Raw genomic sequence first — 23,747 nt, 5'->3', positions numbered from 1 at the left:
TCTCGAAACGTCAACTTTGCTCTTCTCCGCCGATGCTGCCAGACCTGCTGAGTTTTTCCAGGTATTTCTGTTTTGGGATAAAGGGTTGCAAGTCCAGCAGGTGAGAAAGGCCTGAGTGCAGGAGAGGAATGGAGCCGAGGGTGGACTGCGAGGATTCACAAACACCCGGTGCAGGACTCCAAACCCGGATTAGAATCTCCCGGAGCCCAGTTTACACCAAACATTCCTTGTTTCTGTCCTACTCCGGCCCCCTCCCACAATTCTTTCTCTGGTACATTGATGATTACTTTGGTGCTGCTTCATGCTCTCGTCGGGACCTGGAAAATTGTATTAATTTTGCTTCCAATTTCCACCCCTCCATCACTTTCACATGGTCCATCTCTGACATTTCCCTTCCCTTCCTTGACCTCTCTGTCTCAATTTCTGGTGATAGACTGTCCACCAATATTTATTATAAGCCCACTGACTCCAACAGCTACCTCGACTACAACTGTCACACCCCGCTTCCTGTAAGGACTCCATCCCATCCTCTCAATTCCTTTGCCTCCGTTGCATCTGTTCTGATGATGCCACTTTTAAAAACAGTTCCTCTGACATGTCTTCCTTCTTCCTTAACCGAAGTTTTCCACCCACGGTGGTTAACAGGGCCCTCAACCATGTCCGGCCCATCTCCCACGCTTCCACCCTCACACCTTCCTCTCCCTCCCAGAACCATGATAGGGTCCCCCTTGTCCTCACTTATCAACCCACCAGCCTCCGCATTCAAAGGATCATCCTCTGCCATTTCCGCCAACTCCAGCAAGATGCCACCACCACAACACATCTTCCCTTCACCTCCACCCCCCCCCCCCCCCCCCGGTGGCATTCCACAGGGATTGTTCCCTCCGGGACACCCTGGTCCACTCCTCCATCACCCCCTACACCTCTACCTCCTCCCACGGCACCTTCCCATGCAACCACAGAAGGTGCAACACCTGCCCCTTTACTTCCCCCCTCCTCACCGTCCAAGGGCCCAAACACTCCTTTCAAGTGAAGCAGCATTTCACTTGCACTTCCGTCCATTTAGTCTACTGCATTCACTGCTCCCAATGCGGTTTCCTCCACATTGGAGAGACCAAACACAGACCAGGTGACCGCTTTGTGGAACACCTTCGGTCTGTCTGCAAGCAGGACCCAGACCACCCTGTCGCTTGCCATTTCAACACACCACCCTGCCCTCATGTCCACATGTCCGTCCTTGGCCTGCTGCAATGTTCTAGTGAAGCTCAACACAAACTGGAGGAACAGCACCTCATCTTCCGACTAGGCACTTTATAGCCTTCTGGACTAAATATTGAGTTCAACAACTTTAGATCATGAACTCTCTCCTCCATCCCCACCCCCTTTCCGATCCCTCATTTTCCAATAATTTATATATAGTTTTCTTTTCCCACCTACTTCCACTATTTTTAAATGTATTTCCATCCATTGTTTTATCTCTACCTTTTAGCCTATTTCGATCCCTTCCCCTACCCCACCCCCGCAAGGGCTATCTGTACCTTGCTCGTCCTGCTTTCTACCCGTAATGTCACCATTAGCACGTTCCTTAGTTAAAATCACCACCATCAACACCTCTTTGTCCTTTTGTCTATGACATCTTTTGGCTATCTCCACCTATCAATGGCCCTCTATCCAGCTCTACCTGTCGCCACCTCCCCACCTCCCCCCCCCCCCCCCCCCCCGCCCGCCTTAAACCAGCTTATATTTCACCTCTTTTATTTTTCTGCACTTCCTGTGGAAAGAGGTTCAAGCATTCTTCTGCCCTCACTGTACACCAGCGCACTCACACTGGGGAGAGACCATGCAACTGCTCCGCATGTGGGAAGGGATTTGCTCGGTTATCTGGCCTTCAGTCACACCAGCGAATTCACACTGGGGAGAGTCCATTCAGCTGCACTACCTGTGGAAAGAGTTTCAGACAGTCATCTAAGCTGACTGTACACGAACGAGTTCACATTGAGGAGAGACCATTCACCTGCTCCGTGTGTGGATAGGGATTCACAAGGTCCTCCAACCTGCGGACTCACCAGCAAATTCATAAGTGACTGCGGGGTTGGATTCTGCGGTTACTGCTTCTGTTAATCACGTCCAGGATTGATAGTCGGACAATAATTAGGTTTGTTCCTGCTGATGTTAACAGCCGTATAACTGGCTGGAGTTTAATATCCTGGCTCTGTCACTGATTTTCTGGACTGCAGTGTTCCTTTTTAAAAGCACCATCTGTGATCTTACCCCTTAGTTCAAGAACTCATGACAGGAACGCATTTATAATAAAACTATTAACTTTTACTTCAATCCTAAATTGATCTTTGGTATGAACTCTACAATTCAGTGTCTGAGAGGTTCCATTGATTAACATCTCCAATTAGAAAGTGCTGATTAATCCTTGCTGACAATTCTTACTGACTTGCACTTGCTTTACAGTGACACCTCCGTTATGTAATTAAATTATCAGGGAAGATAAACAAAATAGTGAAGTATTTTCTAGGCTCATCAATGAAAGCTTCATCAGTCAATGTTGATGTTGATGAATCTTGGAAGTCGCTGAGTTCAATCATTTCTGACACAGCAGCAGCAACATTTGGAAAAGGTGGAACCCACAACAAAGGCTGGTTTGAGACATACTCAGCAGAGATGAATCTGTCATTGAAGCAAAAAGCAAAGCCTACCTGATTACAACATAAACCCAACAGCTAGAACACTGTGTAACTTGAAAGTAGCCAAGACAGTTGTGTAAAAGACAGGGAGATACTGTGTAAATAAACATTGGATCAGCCCAGATCAAGAAACCCAAACTGCCTGTGACAATGGAAATCTGCGTGCTGTGTATGATGGGATCAGGAGGGCGCTTGGTCCGACCATCACCAAAGTTACCCCCTGAAATCGGCAGATGGTGAAACACCCACTGACAGATGTAAACAGATGTCCCGCTGGGTTGAACTTTACTGTGAGCTGTACTCCCATGAGAAGGACATTTCCCAGTCTCCGTTTGACTCTCTCCTGCAGCTTTCTGTCATGGTTGAGTTGGATGATGAGCCCTCATCAATTGAGCTCAAAAAGACCATTGATTGTTTAGCAAGCAGAAAGACACCCGGCAAGGATGGAATTCCAGCTGAACTGCTCAAGCCCAATAGGTCCCATCTACTGTCACAGCTTCATGACCTCCTCCTTCTCTGTTGGGAGGTAGGATCCATTCCACAGGACACGAATGATTGAAGAATGATCACAATATACTTAAAGAAAGGTTACAGAGGAGATTGCAACAACTACAGGGACATGTCACTCCTCAGCATCACAGGGTCGTCCTTCACTAGGGTCAGGCTTTAAAGACTCCATCTACTTGCAGACCGAGTGTATCCAGAAGCACAGTGCGGTTTCTGTGCTGGCAGATTTACAGTGGACATGATCTTCTCCATACACCAGCTACAAGAGAAGTTTACAATTGGGATTGAATCTAAAATGCTGCCAGCTTCTGTGCTGAGAAAAGTGAAAGGTTATAATGACTGAGTGAAAGTAAATCTTAAGTATGAATCACAATGAACTTGTACAATTGTAAAAATCATCAAAAAGTTTGATTCCCTAAAGATAAGCTTCAGCCTTGAGGTTATGTGTCGGAGCTCACAAGCTGTGGGAAGCTCCACCCCCTTTAACTCTTTTCAGTCTCAAAAGGTTGAAGCTCCTTTTGCCTGTGAAAGTGAACTTTTTCAGTTTTATTTTTCTTCAGTTTTATTACCGTCGTTTGGAAAGGTGCCTGAAGAAAGAAGAAAAAAAAACTTTTGTGAAAAGCTGAGAAAAATACCAAAAGAATTGGAAAAACAGAAATTGAAATAGGGTTTGGTTCATCCTTGATCTGAAAATGAAGTTATATAAAGTTGTCACAAGTGTGCACATTTGAGAATGTTTCTTCAGCCCCTTTGCTAATAAGCTGAGAAGTTAACCCTTTCCACTGACAGTACGGTGACAATTTAAACAAAAGCCTTTGCTTTTTAAAGATTTGGCTTCATCCCATTTGTTATCATTCAAGACAAAGTGCCTGAGAATGGGAGAAATGGGAGTGATCTACAATCTGATTGCAAGTACCTGTACTTCTGTCTCTGATATATAAACACCATATTCTGTGAGTATTAAATGGGACAGTAAAATTCCTCCTGTGCTCCTGAATGAGATAGAATGGTAATTAATGGAATTACGTATTTAGAATAAAAGAGAAAATCACACCCCCAGTTGGGAATTGGAATAATTCACCTGGGTATAGTTCAATGGAATTGTTCAAACTGTTATACCTGTACATTCTAGTGAAAGTCAGGAAAGTTGCAGTAGATGCGACCAGTAAACAGGGATTTCTCTTGGTGATGTTTGTGTCCTTGCCTCTGTATTTAAAAGAAACTGAATTTGAAAGTCTGGCCACTATCCAAGGCATCAGAACCAGGCAGGGTTAGATCAGCAAAGATTTTCAAACAGACACCCCATTGATATTTTGATAAGATCACCTGAAAGGCCAAGAGTAGCTTGCATAGGTTCGCACATGCATGATATTGGGATACAGCATGAGTGTGCAGATGTGATATGTTCCATGTGGTGGTAATTAACATGTGGAAATGCATGGTGACCCTGCAGTGAAGAACAGGTCCCAGACATGCTCAGCTACTTGACAACAGAACAACATGAAGTGATTATTGTGGAAAATTGAATGAGACATTTTAAATCATCAAGTCATCAACACACACTCCATAGTGAAACTAACTATAAAACAATCAGCATTGAATTAAATACACTGGTACCTATCAGAGGGAATGAAGTTAAATTGAAGGGGGAAATAGAATCTGGATTTAGAAAATATCCACAAGGTGGATGCAGGTGAACTGAGAGCTGGTGAATCTTTAAAGTCTGTACATGAACTTTTGTTTGATCCAGATGTATTTACGACATGCTAATAATTTAGAATTGTGTGAGATGATTGACAGGTGGGGAGGATGAATCTAAGTCGATTGTTATCACATTTTAGTGGAAAAGTTTTGACATTTACTCTTGGTGGCAGCTCAAGGGTTTGTGTTGCTGATTCTGATCATTCTAGTAACTTTAGTACGTTATCTACAGTTTGTCATCAAGAAATTAGGAAAACAAGCTCGTAGCTTAGAAATAGTGAGGTTAGTCAGAAATCAGTTGTGAGAAATCAATAAGGATATTCCCTTCTCAAGCTGGGGAGATCTGTGAGAAATCACTGTCTAATAACCTTATAAAACCTGTAGAAATATATTGAATATTATAGGAATAGCCCTCTCCCTCTCGCTTAGGAATAAATATTCCTGGCTTGACAAACACTGGACAACATATCCCAATGTTACCTCATAGGGATCGACTCAGTAGTTAGGGAACGGAATTTGTAGCGGTGACCGAAGACAATGGCTTTGATCTTCCCAATTCTTAAAAGGAACAAATTTCTGGTCATCCAGTACTGGATGTGGGATAAGCAGTTTGATAATTTAGTAACAGTGGAGGAATGGAGAGGGATGGTGGTGAGGTAGAGCTGGGGATTGTCAGTTTACATGTGAAAACTAACACGGTGCTTCTTCACCTCGTGACTGCACTTGTGTCGAATAAGGTTCCTTGATGGCCTGAACCCAGCCCCACAGTGACAACATCTGAACGCTCTCTCGTCAGTGTGAACACGTTGATGGGACATCAGAGTTTTACAGCACGGAAAGAGGCCTTTTGGCCCATCGTATCCACTCTGGTCATCAAGCCCCGATCTAATCTCATCCCATTTTCCAGCACTTGGCCCATAGCCCTGTATGCTGTGGTGTTTCAAGTGCTCACCTAAATAGTTCTTAAACGTTGTAAGGGTTCCTGCCTCTTTCACACCCTCAGGCAATGAGTTCCAGACTCCAACCATCCTCTCGGTGAAAAAAGTGTTCCTCAAATCCCCTCTAAAACTCCTGCCCCTTCCCTTAAATCTATGCCCCCTGGTAATTGACCCCTCCACTAAGGGGAAAGGTTTCTTCCTATCCACCCTATCTATGCCCCTCACAATTTGGTACACCTCTATCAGTAACCCCCCTCAGTCTTCTCTGCTGTAAGGAAAACAACCCCAGCCTATCAAGTCTCTCTTCACAACTGAAACTCTCCAGCCCAGGCAACATCCTGGTGAATCTCCTCTGCATCCCCTCCAGTGCAATCACATCCTTCCTATAGTGTGGCGACCAGAACTGCACACAATATTCCAGGTGTGGCCTAACTAACGTTTTATACAGCTCCATCATAACCTCCCTGCTCTTATATTCAATGCCTCGATTAATAAAGGCAAGTATCCCATTTGCCTTCTTAACCACCTTATCTACCTGTCCTGCTGCCTTCAAGGGTCTATGGACATGCACACCAAGGTCCTTCTGATCCTCGGTACTTCCTAGGGTCCTACCGTTCATTGTGTATTCCCTTGCCTTGTTAGTCCTCCCAAAACACATCACCTCATACTTTTTGGGATTAAATTCCATTTGCTACTGTTCTGCCCATCTGACCAGCCCGTCTATATCGTCCTGTAGTCTAAGGCTTTCTTCCTCGCTATTTACCACACCATCAATTTTTGTGCCATCTGTGAACTTACTGATCATACCTCCTACATTCATGTCTCGATCATTAACGTACACTACACAGCAAGAGACCCAGCACCGAACCCTGCGGTACGCCACGAATGATTGAAGAATGATCACAATATACTTAAAGAAAGGTTACAGAGGAGATTGCAACAACTACAGGGACATCTCACTCCTCAGCATCACAGGTATGTCCTTCACTATGGTCAGGCTTTAAAGACTCCATCTACTTGCAGACCGAGTGTATCCAGAAGCACAGTGCGGTTTCTGTGCTGGCAGATTTACAGTGGACATGATCTTCTCCATACACCAGACTTCCAGTCACAAATACAACCTTTGACCATCACCCTCTGCCTCCTGACACTGAGCCAATTTTGGATCCAATTTTCCAAGTTGCCTTGGATTCCATGAACTCTTAACTTCTTGACCAGTCTCCCATGCGGGACCTTGTCAAAAGCCTTACAGAAGTCCATGTAGACTACAGCAATTGAACTACCCTCATCTACACACCGAGTCACCTCCTCGAAAAATTCAAATTTGTTAGACATGATCTCTCCCTGACAAAGCCATGCTGACTATCCTTGATTAATTCTTGCCTCTCCAAATGGGGATTAATTCTGTCCCTCAGAATGTGTTCCAAAAGTTTCCCTACGACTGATGTTAGCCTCACTGGCCGATAGTTCCCTGGTTTATCCCTACCATTCTTCTTGAATAATGATACCAAATTAGCTGTCCTCCAGTCCTGTGGCACCTCTCCTGTGGCCAGAGAGGATTTGAAAATTAATATCAGGGCCCCTGTAATCTCCTCCCTTGCCTCCCACAGCACCTGGGATACATCTCATCTGGGTCTGGGGATTACTCCACTTTTAAGGCCCAATAAAACCGTTAATACCTCCTCCCTCTCAATGCTAAGTTGTTCAAGTATATCACAGTCCCCCTCCCTGATTTCTATATCTACATTGTCCTTCTCTATAGTTAATACAGATGCAAAGTACTCATTTAAAACCTCACCTACATCTTCCAGCTCCTCACAGATTGCCACTTTGGTCCCTTATGGGCCCTACTTTTTCTTTGGTTATCCTCTTGTCCCGAATATACTTACAAAATGCCTTTGGATTTTAACTTATTTTACCCAGCGGTATTTTTCATGCCCCCTCTTCGCTCTCCTAATTCCTTTTTTTTAAGTAGCCCCCTGCACTTTCTATACTCCTCAAGGGCTCCTGCTGTTTTGAGCCCTCGGTATCTACCATAAACTTCCCTTTTTTTTCCTTATCTAATCCTCTAAATTCCTCAACATCCAGGTTTCTCTGGACTTGTTGGTCCCACCCTTCACCTTTATGGAAACATGTTGGCCCTGCACTCTCTCTGACTCCTCCTGCTCTGATGTAGATTTTGTTACAAATAGCTGCTCCCAATCCACTTCGGCCAGATCCTGTCTTATCATTTTAAAATTGGCCTTCCCCCAATTCAGAACCTTTATTTCCGGTCCATCTTTGTCCTTTTGCATGACTACCTTAAATCGAACTGAGTTATGGTCACTATCACTGAAATGCTCCCCGACTGACACTTCTACCACTTGCCCAGCTTTGTTTCCTCAAAGCACGCCCAGAACCGCCCCCTCTCTTGTAGGACTTTCTATGTGCTGGCTTAAAAAGCTCTCCTGGATACATTTTAAGAATTCAGCCCCCTCTAAGCCTTTCACACTTTGTCTACCCCAGTTAATATTGGGGAAGTTGAAATCCCCTACTATTATTACCCTATTATTTTTACACTCATCTGAGATTTGCCTACATATCTGGCCTTCTATCTCTCCCTAACTGTTTGGGGGCCTATAGTACACTCCCAACAATATTATTGCCCCCTTTTTGTTTTTAAGTTCTACCCACATGGCCTCATTTAAGAAACCTTCTGAGATACCATCCCTCCTTACTGCAGTAATTGATTCCTTGATCAATATTGTGACACCACCACCTTTTTTACAACAGCCACCCTGTACCCCCTCCTCTTTCGCCTGAAGAGTCTACACCATGGAATATTGAGCTGCCAATCCTGCCCCTCCCTCAACCATGTCTCTGTGATAGCAATGATATCATGTCTCCATGTGTTAATCAACATCCTCAACTCATCTGCTTTACTTGCAACACTCCTTGCATTAAAATAAATGCCATCCAGCCTTGCTATGTTCCCTTGTGCCTTAACTTGACGATGTACACTCTACCTTCCAGACTGACTTGCTTTTTCTGATATACCTGTCCTTACATCACCCCCTACTATACCTCGACTCGGTATCCCACCCCGGTGCTAAATTAGTTTTTACCCCCACCAACAGCATTAGCAAACCTCCCCGCAAGGGTCCCCACACCTTTTAAAGCACTTCTCACACCCTGGTCCTCGCCATTGTGAGTAGTGTCCCAGCAGGTGGGATGATGTGCTGAACCTCTTACCACACTGAGCAACTGAATGGCCTCTCCCCAGTATGAATTCACTGTGTTTCAGGTCAGTCTGGGATAGAAATTGAGGTGAGACGAACATTTCTCTGGGTTTGAGTTTGCTGTGTGTAAATCCTCCCCTTCTAATCCCCTGGAAAAGGAGTTTCCAAACACTCGGTGTAAACTGGGCTCCGGGAGTTTCTAATCCGGGTTTGGAGTCCTACACCGGGTGTTTGTGAATCTTCCCAGTCCACCCTCCGGCGCCATTCCTCTCCTGCACTCGGCCTTTCTCACCCGCTGGACTTTCAACCCGACCACCTTCATCCAGATCCCACACTGCGCATGCTCCAGTCCCAGCCCGGCTCCGCCCCTCATTCACTCCGATTGGTTGGAGGACCAGTCTCTGCTCCTCGGTCCTCTAGCCCCGCCCCCTCTTATTGGTCCGGAGGTGCCGTCAATCATTTGGAGTCGGAATATGCGCAGCCCGTGGAGACAGACGGGAAGAGAGCTCGAGCGAACGGATTTAAAATGTGGGTTTAAAAAGACCGAGTGCGGATCCAGAGCCGAAAATAAACCCGTGAAAAGACATAGGGCCGGCGGGTGAGTTTGGAAGCTTCATAACCTCACGGTGTCGGCTCCAAACCCTCAATAAGGAGCTATCGGTCCCGGGTTTGCTCGAAGCTGCGGGAGAAAGGCCCGAGTTAACGGCCGCCATCTTTATAGGGGCAATGTCGTGATGAGCGCATGCGCGGCCGCCATCTTTATAGTCACTCGATTCATCAGGACCTGAATATCATTGGACTTTGACTGTGGAAGGAGAAATGTTTTTCAGTTCTGTCTGTGGGAAAAGATTTCAAACATCAGTGTGACTGGGAAAGCACCGAGACACACACACACCCGAGTGAGAGTGTTCCAGTGCACTGACTGTGGGAAGAGCTTTAACCAGTTACACAGCCTGAAATAACATTGCACCATTCACAGTGGGGAGAAACTGTACACGTGTTCTCTGTGTGGACGAGGCTTCAACTGACCATCTAATCTGGAGAGACACAGGGACACCCGCACCATGGAGAAACCGTGGAAATGTGAGGAATGTGGGAATGGATTCAATTACCCATCTCAGCTACAAAAGCATCAGCGCAGTCACACTGGGGAGAGGCCATTCACCTGCTCCGAGTGTGGGAAGGGTTTCACTCAGTCAGCCAACCTGCGAGCACACCAGCGTATTCACACTGGAGAGAGACCATTCACCTGCTCTGAGTGTGGGACGGGATTCACTAAGTCATTTGACCTGCTGAGACACCAGCGAGTTCACACTGGAGAGAGGCCATTCACCTGCTCTGAGTGTGGGAAGGGTTTCACTCAGTCATCTGACCTCCTGAGACACCAGCGAGTGCACAGTGGGGAGAGGCCGTTCACCTGCTCCGAGTGTGGAAAGGGATTCAGTCAGTTATCTAGCCTGGTTATGCACCAGCGGTTTCACACTGGAGAGAGGCCGTTCACTTGCTCAGAGTGTGGGAAAGGATTCACTCAGTTATCCCACCTGCTGGTGCACCAGCTTTGTCACACTGGAGAGAGGCCGTTCACCTGCTCCGAGTGTGGGAAGAGATTCACTCGGTTATCCCACCTGCAAACGCACCAGCGAATACACACTGGAGAGACACCGTTCACCTGCTCCGAGTGTGGGAAGGGATTCACTCAGTCATCCCATCTGCGAACACACCAACAAATTCACACTGGGGAGAGGCTGTTCACCTGCTCTGAGTGTGGGAAGGGATTCACTCAGTCATCTGACCTGTGGAGACACCAACGAGTTCACACTGGGGAGAGACCGTTCACCTGCTCCGAGTGTGGGAAGGGATTCACTCAGTCATCTGACCTGCTGATACACCAGCGGATTCACACTGGGGAGAGACCATTCACCTGTCCTGTATGTGGGAAAGCATTCACTGCGTCCTCTGCACTGCTGAAGCACCAGCAAAGTCACACTGAGGAGAGGCCGTTCAGCTGTACTTCCTGTGGAAAGAGATTCAGGTCTTCAGCCCAGCTCAAAGCACACCAGCGAGTTCACACTGGGGAGAGGCCATTCACCTGCTCTGAGTGTGGGAAAAAGTTCACTCACTCATCCCAACTGCAGAGACACAAGCGAGTTCATAGGTGACTGTAGGGGTTGGATTCTGCTGTTATTGCTGCTGTTAATCACATCCAGGACTGAACCATCTTCATTCTGACAGTTGGGGTTTGTTTCTGCTGATGTTAATAATCCCTGTAACTGGATTGAAGTTTAATATTCTGGATCTATTGCTGATTGTGTTTTCGGGGCTAATATCCCCATCCTCAATGATGGAGGAGCCCAGCACATCAGCATAAAGGATTAGCAGCAATAATCAGCCAGAAATACCTAGTCGATGATCCATCTTGGTCTCATCCAGTGGTCCCCAGGATCACAGATACCAGTCTTCAGCCAACTCGATTCACTCCACGTGATATCGAGAATCGATTGAAGGCAGTAGATACTGCAAAGGCTGTGGGCCCTGACAATGTTCTGCAATTGTACTGAAGATTTGTGCTCCATGCTGTGCCCCTAGCCAAGCTGCTCCAGCACAGCTACAACAAAGGCATCTACCCATCAATGTGGAAAATTGCCCAGCTATGTCCACACAAAAGCAGGATAAGTTCAACCCGACCAATTACTAGCCCATCAGTTTACTCTTTATCATCAGTAAAGTGATGGAAGGGGTCATCAACAGTGCTATCAAGTAGCACTTGCTTAGCAATAACCTGCACATTGACACTCAGTTGAGTTCCGCCAGGGCCACTCAGCTCCTGACATCATTAACATCTTGATTCAAACATGGACAAAAGAGCTGAATTCCTGAGGTGAGGTGAGGTGAGAGTGACTGCCCTTAACATCAATGCAGCATTTGACCAAGTGTGGCATCAAGGAGCCCTAGCAAAACTGGAGTCAATGGGAATCGATGGGGGGGGGAAAACTCTCCGCTGGTTGGAGTCATACCGAGCACAAAGGAAGATGATTGTGGTTGTTGGAAGTCAATCATCTCAGCTCCATGACATCACTGCAGGAGTTCCTCAGGGTAGTGTCCTAGGCCCATCCATCTTCAGCTGCTTCATCGTAAGGCCAGAAGTGGGGGTGTTCGCTGATGATTTGCACAGTGTTCCGCACCATTCGCAACTCCGCAGATACTGAAGCAGTCCATGTCCAAATGCAGGAAGACCTGGACAATATCCAGTCTTGAGCTGACAAGTGGCAAATAATATTTGTGCCACACAAGTGCCAGACAATGACAAATTCCATCAAGAGAGAATCTAACTACCGTCCCTTAACATTCAATGGCATCTCTAAATCCTGCACTATCAACATTCTTGGGGTTACCATTGACCAGAAACTGAACTGGACTAGCCATATAAATACTGTGGCTACAAGAGCTGGTCAGAGCCTAGCAATCCTGCAATGAGTACTCACCTCCTGACTCCGCAAAGTCTGTCCACCATCTACAAAGTACAAATCAGGAGTGATGGAATATTCTCCACTTAGCTGGATGAGAGCAGCTCTAACAATACTCAAGAAGGTTGACACCATCCAGGACAAAGCAGCCAGCTTGATTGGCACCTCTTCCACAAACATTCACTCGCCCTACCACCGACGAACAGTGGCATCAGTATGTACCATCTGCAAAATGCACTGAAGAAACTGCTGTTATTGCTGCTGTTAATCACATCCAGAACTGAACCATCTTCATTCTGACAGTTGGGGTTTGTTTCTGCTGATGTTAATAATCCCTGTAACTGGATTGAAGTTTAATATTCTGGATCTATTGCTGATTGTGTTTTCGGGGCTAATATCCCCATCCTCAATGATGGAGGAGCCCAGCACATCAGCATGAAGCATTAGCAGCAATAATCAGCCAGAAATACCTAGTCGATGATCCATCTTGGTCTCATCCAGTGGTCCCCAGGATCACAGATACCAGTCTTCAGCCAACTCAATTCACTCCACGTGATATTGAGAATCGATTGAAGGCAGTAGATCCTTAGCAGCACCTTCCAAACCCACGATGACTACCATCTGGATGGACAAAGGCAGCAGATACATGGGAACACCACCAACTGGAAGTTCCCCTGCAAGCCACTCACCATCTTGACTTGGAAATATATCGCTGTTCCTTCACTGTCAATGGGTCAAAATCCTGGTGCTCCCCCTCCCCCCCACCCCAACCAACAGACTGTGGGTCTACACCACAGGAACTGAAGCGGTTCAAGAAGACAGCTCAGCACCACCTTCTCAAGGGCATTTAGGGATGAGCAGTAAGTGCTAGCCTAGGCAGCGACACCCACATCCTGTAAATAAATTCATATATACATATATAATATATACACACTGAAAGTGACAGAGGCCTAAGGAGAGACAAAAATACCAGAATGAAATGATATCACCAACTTGGCTCAGTTTTTATTCCATTTCCGACTGGAAATTTGCGGAAGGCTGACAAATGAATGGAAATAAGAGAAAAAGAATGTGTTTGGATGGCTTTCGCTCTATTTAAACGATAATTAGTTCCATCAGCACTCGGTTAAAATTAGAAACAACGAGAATCTTAGTTGGCCGGATTCAAACATACGTGGAGAGACCCCAATGGATTTCTAATCCATCGCCTTAACCACTCAGCCACGACTACAGACCTTGCGAGTATATTAATATTATTTGCATGAAATCATAGAATGGTTACAGCAGGGAAAGAGGGCCGTCTGCCCATTCTGTCACTGACATTACCCAATCTTTTCCCTGGACACTGTAATTTGTAGCGTCTCTCCTCATTCTTCCTCCCAAACCCGGAATGAAAGAGTGAGAATGAAAGAGGAAGAGAAGTGACGGGTTTTGTAGATCCCAGAGGAAAGAAGCTCCAGGATCAGTTCATTGTGACAGTTCACACAGCAACAAGAAAACAACATTCTCTGAGAAGGGCCAAACCGGGCGGCAGGAGTGGGAGCGCCGAATAATAGCATGTTTAGTTAAAACACGGAAGACTTTTCAGCCAATAACAGCATCGAGTGTGTTAGACATGAACAGGAAGTGAACAGTGAGGTGAAATAGTGCCACAAGCTGCGGATGTACAACTTTCAATTTCCAAAACCCACCAACCTCATCAATGCGTCTCCTCTGAAACTTTCAAGGCAAATTTTGACCATTTATAAGGTGCCGCTCCCAAAAATATACCCAGTCTTCGGTGTGATCCAACCAGGGCTTTGGATCACTGGAGCAAACCTCTCCCTCTTTTTCATAACGTCAATCCACTCATGCAGTCCACGTCCAAATTCAGCAGACCTGGACAACATCCAGGATTGGGCTGACAAGTGGAAAGTAACATTCGTGCCAAACAAGTGTCGGGAAATGACCATCTCCAACAAGAGAGAATCCTACCATCGCCCCTTGATATTCAATGACGTTGCCATCACTGAATCCCCCAAAATCTACATCCTGGGGGTCACCATTGACCAGAAACTGAACTGGACTAGCCAAATACTGTGGCTACAAGAGCAGGTCAGATGTTAGGAATCGTGAAGTGAGTAACTCACCCCCTGTCCAAAATCTACAAGGCACAAGACAGGAGTGTCATGGAATACTCCCCACTTGCCTGGATGAATGCAGCTCCAACAACACTCAAGGAGCTTGACACCATCAAGGACAAAGTATTCCGCTTGATTGGAGCCCCATCCACAAACATTCACTCAGACCACCACTTATGAACAGTAGCAGCAGTGTGTACCGTCTACTTGATGCAATGCAGGAACTCACCAGGGGTCCTCAGACAGCCCCTTCCAAACCCACGACCACTACCATCGAGAAAGACAAGGGCAGCAGATATATGGGAACACCACTGCCTGCAAGTTCCCCTCCAAACCACTCACTATTGTGACTTGGAAATATATCTCCGTTCCTTCACTGTTGCAGGGTCAAAATTCTGGAACTCTCTCCCTAACAGCACTGTGGGTGCACCTACACCACAGGGACTCCAATGGTTCAAGAAGACACATCACCACCACCTTTTTACCGGCAATTAAGGACGGACAATAAATGCTGGCCTCGCTAGCGATGCCCACATCCCATGAATGAATTTTTAAAGGCCTCTGTAACAGTTTATAGAGCAAGGGTAATTAGATTGTATACATCAAGTGAGACAAATGAGGAGATGCTTGATCAAAATAAAATTCTTCTGAAAATTCAACTTGAAATCAATAGTTTGGTACATAGTTTCTTTGTTAAAAAATGGTATATGATTCACCAGCCGAACTCTTCATGTGATTGGGTCCGAGAAACTTTGCTAATTTTCACACACGTTCATGGACACTACAGAAATTCCTGCATCTCTTTCAATATTGTTGTTCTTAACTCGAGTTTTCAAAAGGGAATTTGACAATGATTTGAGAAGGAGAAAAGCAGTGTTTTGGGGAAAGAGAAGGAAACAAGGATGAATTGGAAAGATAGTTGTAAAAAGCTGAAGCATAGACACGATGGGTGGATGGCCTTCTTACTGTGCTGTGCCATTTGAGATCAGTCTGTCTCTAGCTTGCTAATGAGAACAGCCGAATTCCATTTCTTCAAAACAAAGACCCAAAATGCTGCTGCAGGACATCACAGTTTAACATTCTAGCCAGGTGCCTTTGCAGTATTGAGGATGCAAGAAACATCCCAGAAATAGCGGTAAATGAGGAAATGGAAGGGACGGAGGAACTCAAGAAAATTGCAATCACCAGGGAAGTGATACTGAGAAAATTATTGGAGCTGCAGACTGACAAGTCCCTGGTTTCCTGATGGACTTCATCCTTGGGCCTTAACAGAAGTGATTAGTGAGATAGTTGGTGCATTGGTTTAATTTTCCAAAATTCCCTAGATTCAGGGCAGGTTCCATTAGATTGCAAAATAGTGAATGTAACTCCCTTAATTCAAAAAGATGCGGGGGTGGGAGAAAATGACAGAAAGCTACAGGGAAGGTTGCTAGAGGGTAGTTAGTTTAACATCTGTCACAAATGTTAGATGCTCTTATTAATGAGGCTATAGTAAGGCAGTTAGCAAAAGTAAAGGTAATCAGTCAGAGTCAACATGGCTTTACGAAAAGGAAATCATGTTTAACCAAATCATTAGAGTTCTTTGAAGAAGTAACATGTGCCATGGATGAAGGAGAACTGGTAGATGTACTGTACTTAGATTTGCAAAAGACATTTGATAAGGTGTCACATCACAGATTATTGTGGAAAATAAAAGCTCCTGGTGTAGGGGGTACCTTAATGGCATGGATAGAAGATTGGCTTGCTAACAGGAAACAATGAACAGGCATAAATTGGTCATTTTCTGGTTGGCAAGATGTGACAAATGTTGTGCCACAGGGATCAGTGCTGCCGCCTCAACATTTTTTACAATTTGGATAACTGACTTAAATTGCAAGTGGATTTGAATAGAAAAGTAGGGAGGTTATGCTTCACTTGTAAAGGGCATCGGTGAGACCACATCAGGAGTACTGTGCATAGTATTGGGTCTCTTTATTTAAGGAAGAATGTAAATGTTTGGAAGCAGCTCAGAGAAAGTTTACCAGACGAATACCTGGAATGGGGGTGTTGTCTAATGAGGAAACGTTAGACAGGCTAGGCTTGTATCCTCTGGAGTTTAGAAGAGTAAGGGGAGACTTGGTTGAAACATATAAGATCCTGAGGGGTCTTGACAGGGTGGATGTGGAGAGGATGTTTCCTCTTGTGGGAGAATCTAGAACTAGGGGTCATGGTTTAAAAATAAGGGGTCACCTATTCAAGACAGAGATGACGATTTTTTTTTCTTTCAGAGGGTAATGAGTCTCTGGAACTTTCTTCCTCAAAAGGTAGTGGAAGCAGAGTCTATGAAGATTTTTATGGCAGAGGTAGTGAGATTCTTGGTTAACAAAGGAGTGAAAGGTTATCGGGTAGGCAGGAAAGTGGGGTTGAAGTTACAATCGGATCAGATATGATCTTACTGAATGGAAAAGCAGGCTTGAAGGGGTGAGTGGCCTATTCCTGCTCCTAATTTGCATGTAACTTGTGTTGGAAATGTTAAAAAGACACCGTGTGTTTAACAAGATGCTAATTTATTTCACTCTCATCCACAATATCAACCCCTATAACTGGGCTGGGGTTTATTCACATCAGCAGAAACAGATCCCAGTGTAAGTAGTTGTTTCCTGGATGTGATTAACACTAATCCAGTCAGTCTGGTTACTTGACCTTTGTCAGCAGGTGGGACAAATGAGTGAATCTCTTCCCACACTTGGATCAGGAAATGGTCTCCCCCCAGTGTGAACTGTTTGGTGTGTCAGCAGTTTGGATGAACTAATGAATCCCTTCCCACACTCGGAGCAGGTGAACGGTCTCTCCCCAGTGTGAGTGCGCTGATGTTTAGTGAGGTCAGATGATTGCCTGAACCCAGTCCCACAGTGAGAGCACCTGAACAGTCTCTCTTCCGTGTGAACACGTTGATGGGTCCTGAGGTTCCCGGAGCTTTTAAAGCACTTCCCACAGTTTGGACATTTAAAAGGTCTCTCCCCAGTGTGAACTCGCTGGTGTCTCAGCAAGGTGGATGAATCAGTGAATCCCTTCCCACATTCAGAGCAGGTGAACGGTCTCTCCCCAGTATGAATTCGCTGATGTTTTGTGAGGTCAGATGACCACCTGAACCCAGTCCCACAGTGAGAGCACCTGAACGGTTTCTCGTCAGTATGAACACGTTGATGCACCATCAGACTCTCTGAACTTTTATAGCACTTTCCACAGTCTGGACATTGAAAAGGTCTCTCCTCGGTATGTACTTGCTGATGTCTCAGCAGGTGGAATGAGGTAATGAATTCTTTCCCACACTCGGAGCAGGTGAATGGCCTTTCCCCAGTGTGAATTTGCTGGTGTGTCACCAGGGTGCATGACTGAGTGAATCCCTTCCCACACGTGGAACAGGTGAACGGCCTCTCCCCAGTGTGAGTGCGCCGATGTCTCTCCAGGTCAGATGGGTAATTGAATCCTTTCCCACAATCACCACATTTCCACGGTTTCTCCACATTGTAACTGCATTTATGTTCTGACAGGCCAGATGATCGGCTGAAGTCTCGTCCACACATGCGACATATGTATGTTGTCTCCCCACTGTGAACGGTGCTTTTTCCCTCCATGTTCAAAATCCGATTATGTTCAAGGTGCAAAAGATTGGGCGTCTCTGTCATATCCTGATGTGATGTTTAGTTCCAGTTTCCCAACTGCAAATCCTCCCCTTCTGATACCCTGTGTAATTGATTTAAAACAGAAAAAAGGGAGTGAGAGAGAACCCACAAAAACACAAAGGCAGGTTGTGAAATTGAGCTGAATGAATCTGGGAATTTGTGGGGCCGGCCCGAGGAAAAAGTGACCATGAAAACTGCTGGATTGTCATAAAAACCCAGCTGGTTCACTAATGACCTTCAGGGAAGGGAACCTGTCACCCGGTCTGGGCCTACACAAGACTCTGGCCTCTCGGGGAAGAGAGGACAGGAGAAGTAGAAATAGATGGTAGGAGAGGCATCCGATGAAGGGCAGGGATTTTATATGCCTTAACCCTTACCAGACCTTTGACAGAATCTCCAAAATTGTCAAACTCCAACTCCTAGAAGGACCAGGGTAGCAGGTGTATGTGAACAACATCACCTCCAAGTTCCCCTCCAAGTCACGCACCGTCCTGACTTGTCTGACATCCGGTACTGGATGAACAGAAATTTGTTCCATTTAAATATTGGGAAGACTGAAGCCATTGTCTTCAGTCCCCGCTACAAACTCCACTCCCTAGTCACTGATGTTGATGTTGGAATCCTGTCAAAAGGAAGGGCGTGATCTAGTTGTAAGTGAGAGCTGTTACAGACAAACATAGGAAGATAAAAATTATAAACAGGAGTAGGTGACTTGCCCCCTCGTGCCTGCTCTGCCATTCAATAACATCATAGCTGATCCGATTCAAGTATTAGCTCCACAATCCCAAGTACTTCTGATAACGTTACTAATTGGGGAAAGGTAGGGGCATCATTCTAAAGTAAATAAGAACCGGTTTCCTCTGTGGACAGGAGAGGAAAAGAGATTCTGTGCCTGTGTTCTCTGAGTGATTTGAATAAACCTAGGTGAAGGAAAACTGGCTGCGGATTGCTCAGTAAATGAGCAGCAAATTATAACTCCGACTCCAACCCCCTACCTGATAACTGTCTGAGACTGAATCAGACTGTTCACAAACATGGTGAAATATTTTGTCCCAAGATGAGCTTCCAACCACATTTCCACATCATCACGAAGACTGCCTATTTCCACCTCAGGAACATCACCCGACTCCAACCCAGTCTCAGCTCATCTACTGCTGAAACTCTCATCCATTCCTTTGTTCCTTCAAGACTTAACTACCCGAACGCAGTCCTGGCCGGCCTCCCACATTCAATCTCCCTGTAATCCTCCGGTCAACCAAAACTCTGCTGCCTGTGTGCTGACTTGCACCAAGTCTTGTTCACCCATCACCCCTGTGCTGACCGACGAACTAACGTTCCCGGTTAAAAAGCACCCAATTTTAAAAATTCTCATCCTTGTTTTTCTTCATGGTTGTGATCATCTCTATCTCTGTAATCTCCTCCAGTTATACACTCCTCCGAGATCTCTCCACTCATCTAATTCCAGCCTCTTGAGCATTCCTGATTTTAATCACTCCACCACTGGTGACCGTTCTTTCATTTGCGTAGGCCACAAGCTCTGGAATTTTCTCCTTGAACGTCTCCAACTCACTTTCCTCCTTTAAGATTCTCCTTAAAACCTACCTCTTTGACCAAGCTTTTGGTCACCTGCCCTAATATCTTCTTATGTGGCTGTGTCAAATGTTACTTTGTAACATTTCTGTGAAATGTCTTGCGAAGTTTTATTATGTTAGAGGCACAATATAAATATAAATTATTTTCACTGATTTGGACATATACCGTTGTTCTGCCTCGTCAATAAGACATTGTAACTCAAAGCTTGAAGCAGTTTGATGGACAAGTTGTTCCCATTGTCATTGAAAAGTTTCCAAAAACGTTGCCCCCAACAAAGAGGGCGGCCGCGCATGCGCCCCACTGCACATTGCCCCCAACAAAGAGGGCGGCCGTTAACCTGTGTCTGTAACTGGGAGAAAGCTGCGGCCCCGCTCGATGCAAACGGTTGCGGGTTTGCGGTTTACAGAACATGTTTCCGTAGCCTGTCCGCCCACTCTCCGGATCCATCGCTTCCTCCACCCCGCCATTCACACACTCACCGATTCCGGATCCGACAAAGAAGCGTCTCTCCATCGCCATTACTCTGCGGATGCTTCACTCCCAGCCCGGCCCCACCCCTCATTCACTCCGATTGGTTGGAGGATCAGCCGCGCCTGCTCGGTCCTCCAGTGCCGCCCCCTCTTCCTATTGGTCCGGAGCTGCCGTCAATCAGCCGGGCATTGTGACGGTTTCAGATGGTGAGAGCAGCCACAGACTCAGCCTGACTTGCTGATTCTTGGCAGCATTTTCTGTTTGGGAATTAGAGCTAGAGATGGATGGTCAGTTCCCCTCTGTCCGGGGGGGGATTCACACTCATTTCCCTAGTGCACTGATTATCACCTTTACTTTACATGAGAAAATCCCCGGTTCAATCCCGGCTGGAAGCTTTGTGTTTACAATTGTATGTTTTATTCATTTATGAGATGTTAGGGGGAAGTTCAAGGATTTTGACCCAGTGACAGTGAAGGAAGGGCGATATATTTCCAAATCAGGATGGTGAGTGACTTGCAAGGGAACTTCAAGGTGGTGGTGTTCCCATGTGTCTGCTGCCCTTGTCCTTCTAGATGGGAGTGCTCGTGGGTTTGGAAGGTGCTGTATAAAGAGCCTTGGTCAATTCCTGTCATGCATCTTGTAGATGGGACACACTGCTGCTACGGTGCATTGGTGTTGAGGGAGTGAATGTTTGTGGAAGGGGTGCCAATTCACCAGGACTCCTTCGATACCACCTTACAAACCCACGACTACTATCATCTAGAAGGACAAATGCAGCAGATAGATGCAGACACCACCATCTGGACCACCACCACCTCCAAGCCACTCACCACCCTGACTTGAAAATATATCGCCGTTCCTTCACTGTCGCTGGGTCAAAATCCTGGTACTCCGTCCCAAACAGCACTGTGGGTGTACCTACACCACATGGACTGCAGTGGTTCAAGATGGCAGCTCACCACCACCTTCTCAAGGGCAACTTGGGATGAGCAATAAATGCTGGCCCAGCCAGCGAAGACCACATCCCATGAAAGAATCATTTAAAAAAAAATCAAGCGGGTTGCTTTGTCCTGGATTGTGTCGCGATCTTGTGAGTGCTGTTGGAGCTGCATTCATCTAGGCAAGTAGAAAGTATTGCATCACAATCCTGACTTGTGCCTTGTAGATGGTGAACAGACTTTGGGGAGTCAGGAGGTGAGTTACTCATCGCAGGATTCCTAGCCTCTGACCTGCTCTTGTAGCCACAGTATTTATATGGCTGGTCCAGTTCAGTTTCTGGTCAATGGTAACCCCCAGGATGTTGATGGAGTTTCATCGGCAGTAATGCCATAACAATTCTGTGATTCACACATCAACCGTCCTGCTATCCTTAATGTGTTTTGAATAATTACTTAATTATATTAATCATTTATTTATATTGCATTTTTATACATTTTATTATTTTGACCTCCAATTTGAAAGCTTAAGAATACAGCTGAACTTAAGCACTCACCAGATACTCACCAAGCAGCTTGCTCCTTTCCCCATAGTAGAGCAAGAACCAATTCCTACAGTGTGCGAAAGATAGAAAAAGGAAATGAACATCTCCTCCCTCCACTTCACCAAACTCCCCCTCTCACCAAACTCCAAGTATGCACTCATTTGCCTTAATTGCACTCCTTTTCCTTAGCTGCACTATGGAGGCCTGTTTTTTATTGCCAACTGAACTGGGGCTAGAGTAACCAGATTCAACCAGTTTGCTAATTAACTACTCAGCTCTCACAGCAGAAAATGAGTCGAAGCTGCAAGAAAAAAAACTTAGCCTGCTTACACAGTACTTTCCAGTTACTGCTAAGGGAGTAAAGGTTATCAGCAGGAGGAGGGAATGTGGAGCTGAGGCCACAGTCAGATCAGCCATGATCTTACTGATTGGGTGAGCAGGCTAAAGGGGTCGAATGGCCTACTCCTGCACCTTATTCATATGTTCAACACAGTGTGTGTAATACAAAGCTGATTAATTTGACTTTATTCAGAATAACAACTGCAATAATCGGGCTTCAGTTTACTAACCTCAGCAGAAACAGACTCCAATGAACATGGTTCAGTCCTGGATGTGATTAACAGCAAAATGCAATCACTGTAGTTACCTGTGAACTCGCTGATGTGTCAGCAGGTGGGACCGCCGAGTGAATCCCTTCCCACACTTGGAGCATGTGAACGGTCTCTCCTCCGTGTGAATTCGCTGATGTGTCAGCAGGGTAGATGACTGAGTGAATCTCTTCCCACACTCGGAGCAGGTGAATGGTCTCTCCCCAGTGTGAATTCGCTGATGCATCAGCAGGGTGGTTGAGTGACTGAATCCCTTCCCACACTTGGAGCAGGTGAATGGCCTCTCCCCATTGTGAACTCGCTGGTGTGTGAGCAGGCTGGATGACTGAGTGAATCCCTTCCCACACTTGGAGCAGGTGAACGGCCTCTCTCCAGTGTGAACTCGCTGGTGTTCAATGAGGTTAGATGATCGCCTGAACCCAGTCCCACAGTGAGAACACCTGAACGGTCTCTCGTCAGTGTGAACACGTTCATGGTACATCAATTCCTGGGATCTCTTAAAGCACTTCCCGCAGTCTGGGCATTTAAAAGGTCTCTCATCAGTGTGAACACGCTGATGAGACATAAGGTCCTTGGAATTTTTATAGCACTTCCCACAGTCTGGACATTTAAAAGATCTCTCCCCACTGTGAACCCGCTGATGTCTCAGCAGGACAGACGACTGAGTGAATCTCTTCCCGCACTCGGAGCAGGTGAATGGCCCCTCCACATTATGAACTCGCTGGTGTGACTGCAAGTTGGATAACTGCGTGAATCCCTTCCCACACTTGGAGCAGCTGAACGGTCTCTCCCCAGTGTGAGTGCGCCAATGAGTTTTCAGCAGGGATGGGTAATTGAATCCCTTCCCACAGTCCCCACATTTCCATGGTTTCTCCCTGTTGTCCCTGCATTTATGTTTTGACAGGTCGCATGATCGGCTGAAGCCTCGTCCACACACAGAACACATGTACGGTTTCTCCCCACTGTGAACGGTACTTTTTCCTTCCATGTTCAAAATCCAATGATAGTCAGGTTATGATAAATTAGGTGACTCTTTCAGGCACTGATGTGATGTTTGCTTTCAGATTCCTGGCTGCAAATCCTCTCCTTCTCATACCCTGTGTGATTGATTTAATACAGGAAAAAAAGGGAATGAGAGATATAGGTTAGAGAGGCATTGGGTAAAGCAGAAGGACTTCATACATCTATCACTCAACCAGAACTTGACAAAATCTCCTGAATCAGTAACCTCCACCCCCTAGAAGGACCAGGGTAGCAGGTGTGTGTGAACACCATCACCTCCAAGT

General features: G+C 46.0%; 3 protein-coding genes across 8 annotated transcripts in view; 2 read left to right on the top strand and 1 right to left on the bottom strand.

Annotated features, from left to right (window-relative positions):
* Nucleotides 1-23,747, bottom strand: part of LOC144697461 (uncharacterized) — a 30,439-nt gene that overhangs the window by 5,697 nt on the left and 995 nt on the right. Inside the window, exons 2-3 of the mRNA XM_078569433.1 lie at nucleotides 22,508-23,558; nucleotides 17,628-17,994 (exon numbers count right to left, since the gene is read on the bottom strand). Coding sequence (XP_078425559.1) covers nucleotides 17,628-17,994; nucleotides 22,508-23,449 — 1,309 coding nt within the window. The 5' untranslated portion in view covers nucleotides 23,450-23,558. The remainder of the gene's footprint in view (nucleotides 1-17,627; nucleotides 17,995-22,507; nucleotides 23,559-23,747) is intronic.
* LOC144697492 (uncharacterized) overlaps nucleotides 1,771-23,747 on the top strand; it is a 756,645-nt gene continuing 734,668 nt past the window's right edge. Inside the window, exon 1 of the mRNA XM_078569498.1 lies at nucleotides 1,771-4,156. The gene's annotated coding sequence lies outside the window, so the exon portion shown is untranslated. The remainder of the gene's footprint in view (nucleotides 4,157-23,747) is intronic.
* LOC144697480 (uncharacterized) overlaps nucleotides 9,832-23,747 on the top strand; it is a 142,050-nt gene continuing 128,134 nt past the window's right edge. The window contains exon 1 of one of the 6 annotated variants that reach the window (XR_013580373.1): nucleotides 9,832-11,600. Coding sequence is in view for 5 of the 6 variants with exons in the window: in XM_078569464.1 (XP_078425590.1) it covers nucleotides 10,125-11,215 (1,091 nt within the window). In the remaining variant the exon portion in view is untranslated. The remainder of the gene's footprint in view (nucleotides 11,601-23,747) is intronic. The other 5 variants (XM_078569466.1, XM_078569465.1, XM_078569462.1 and 2 more) reach the window with 5 other exon arrangements.

This window comes from Cetorhinus maximus, chromosome 23, assembly GCF_964194155.1.
Source record: "Cetorhinus maximus chromosome 23, sCetMax3.hap1.1, whole genome shotgun sequence".
Classification (NCBI taxonomy): Eukaryota; Metazoa; Chordata; class Chondrichthyes; order Lamniformes; family Cetorhinidae; genus Cetorhinus; species Cetorhinus maximus.
This window is presented reverse-complemented; position numbering and strand designations above follow the sequence as displayed.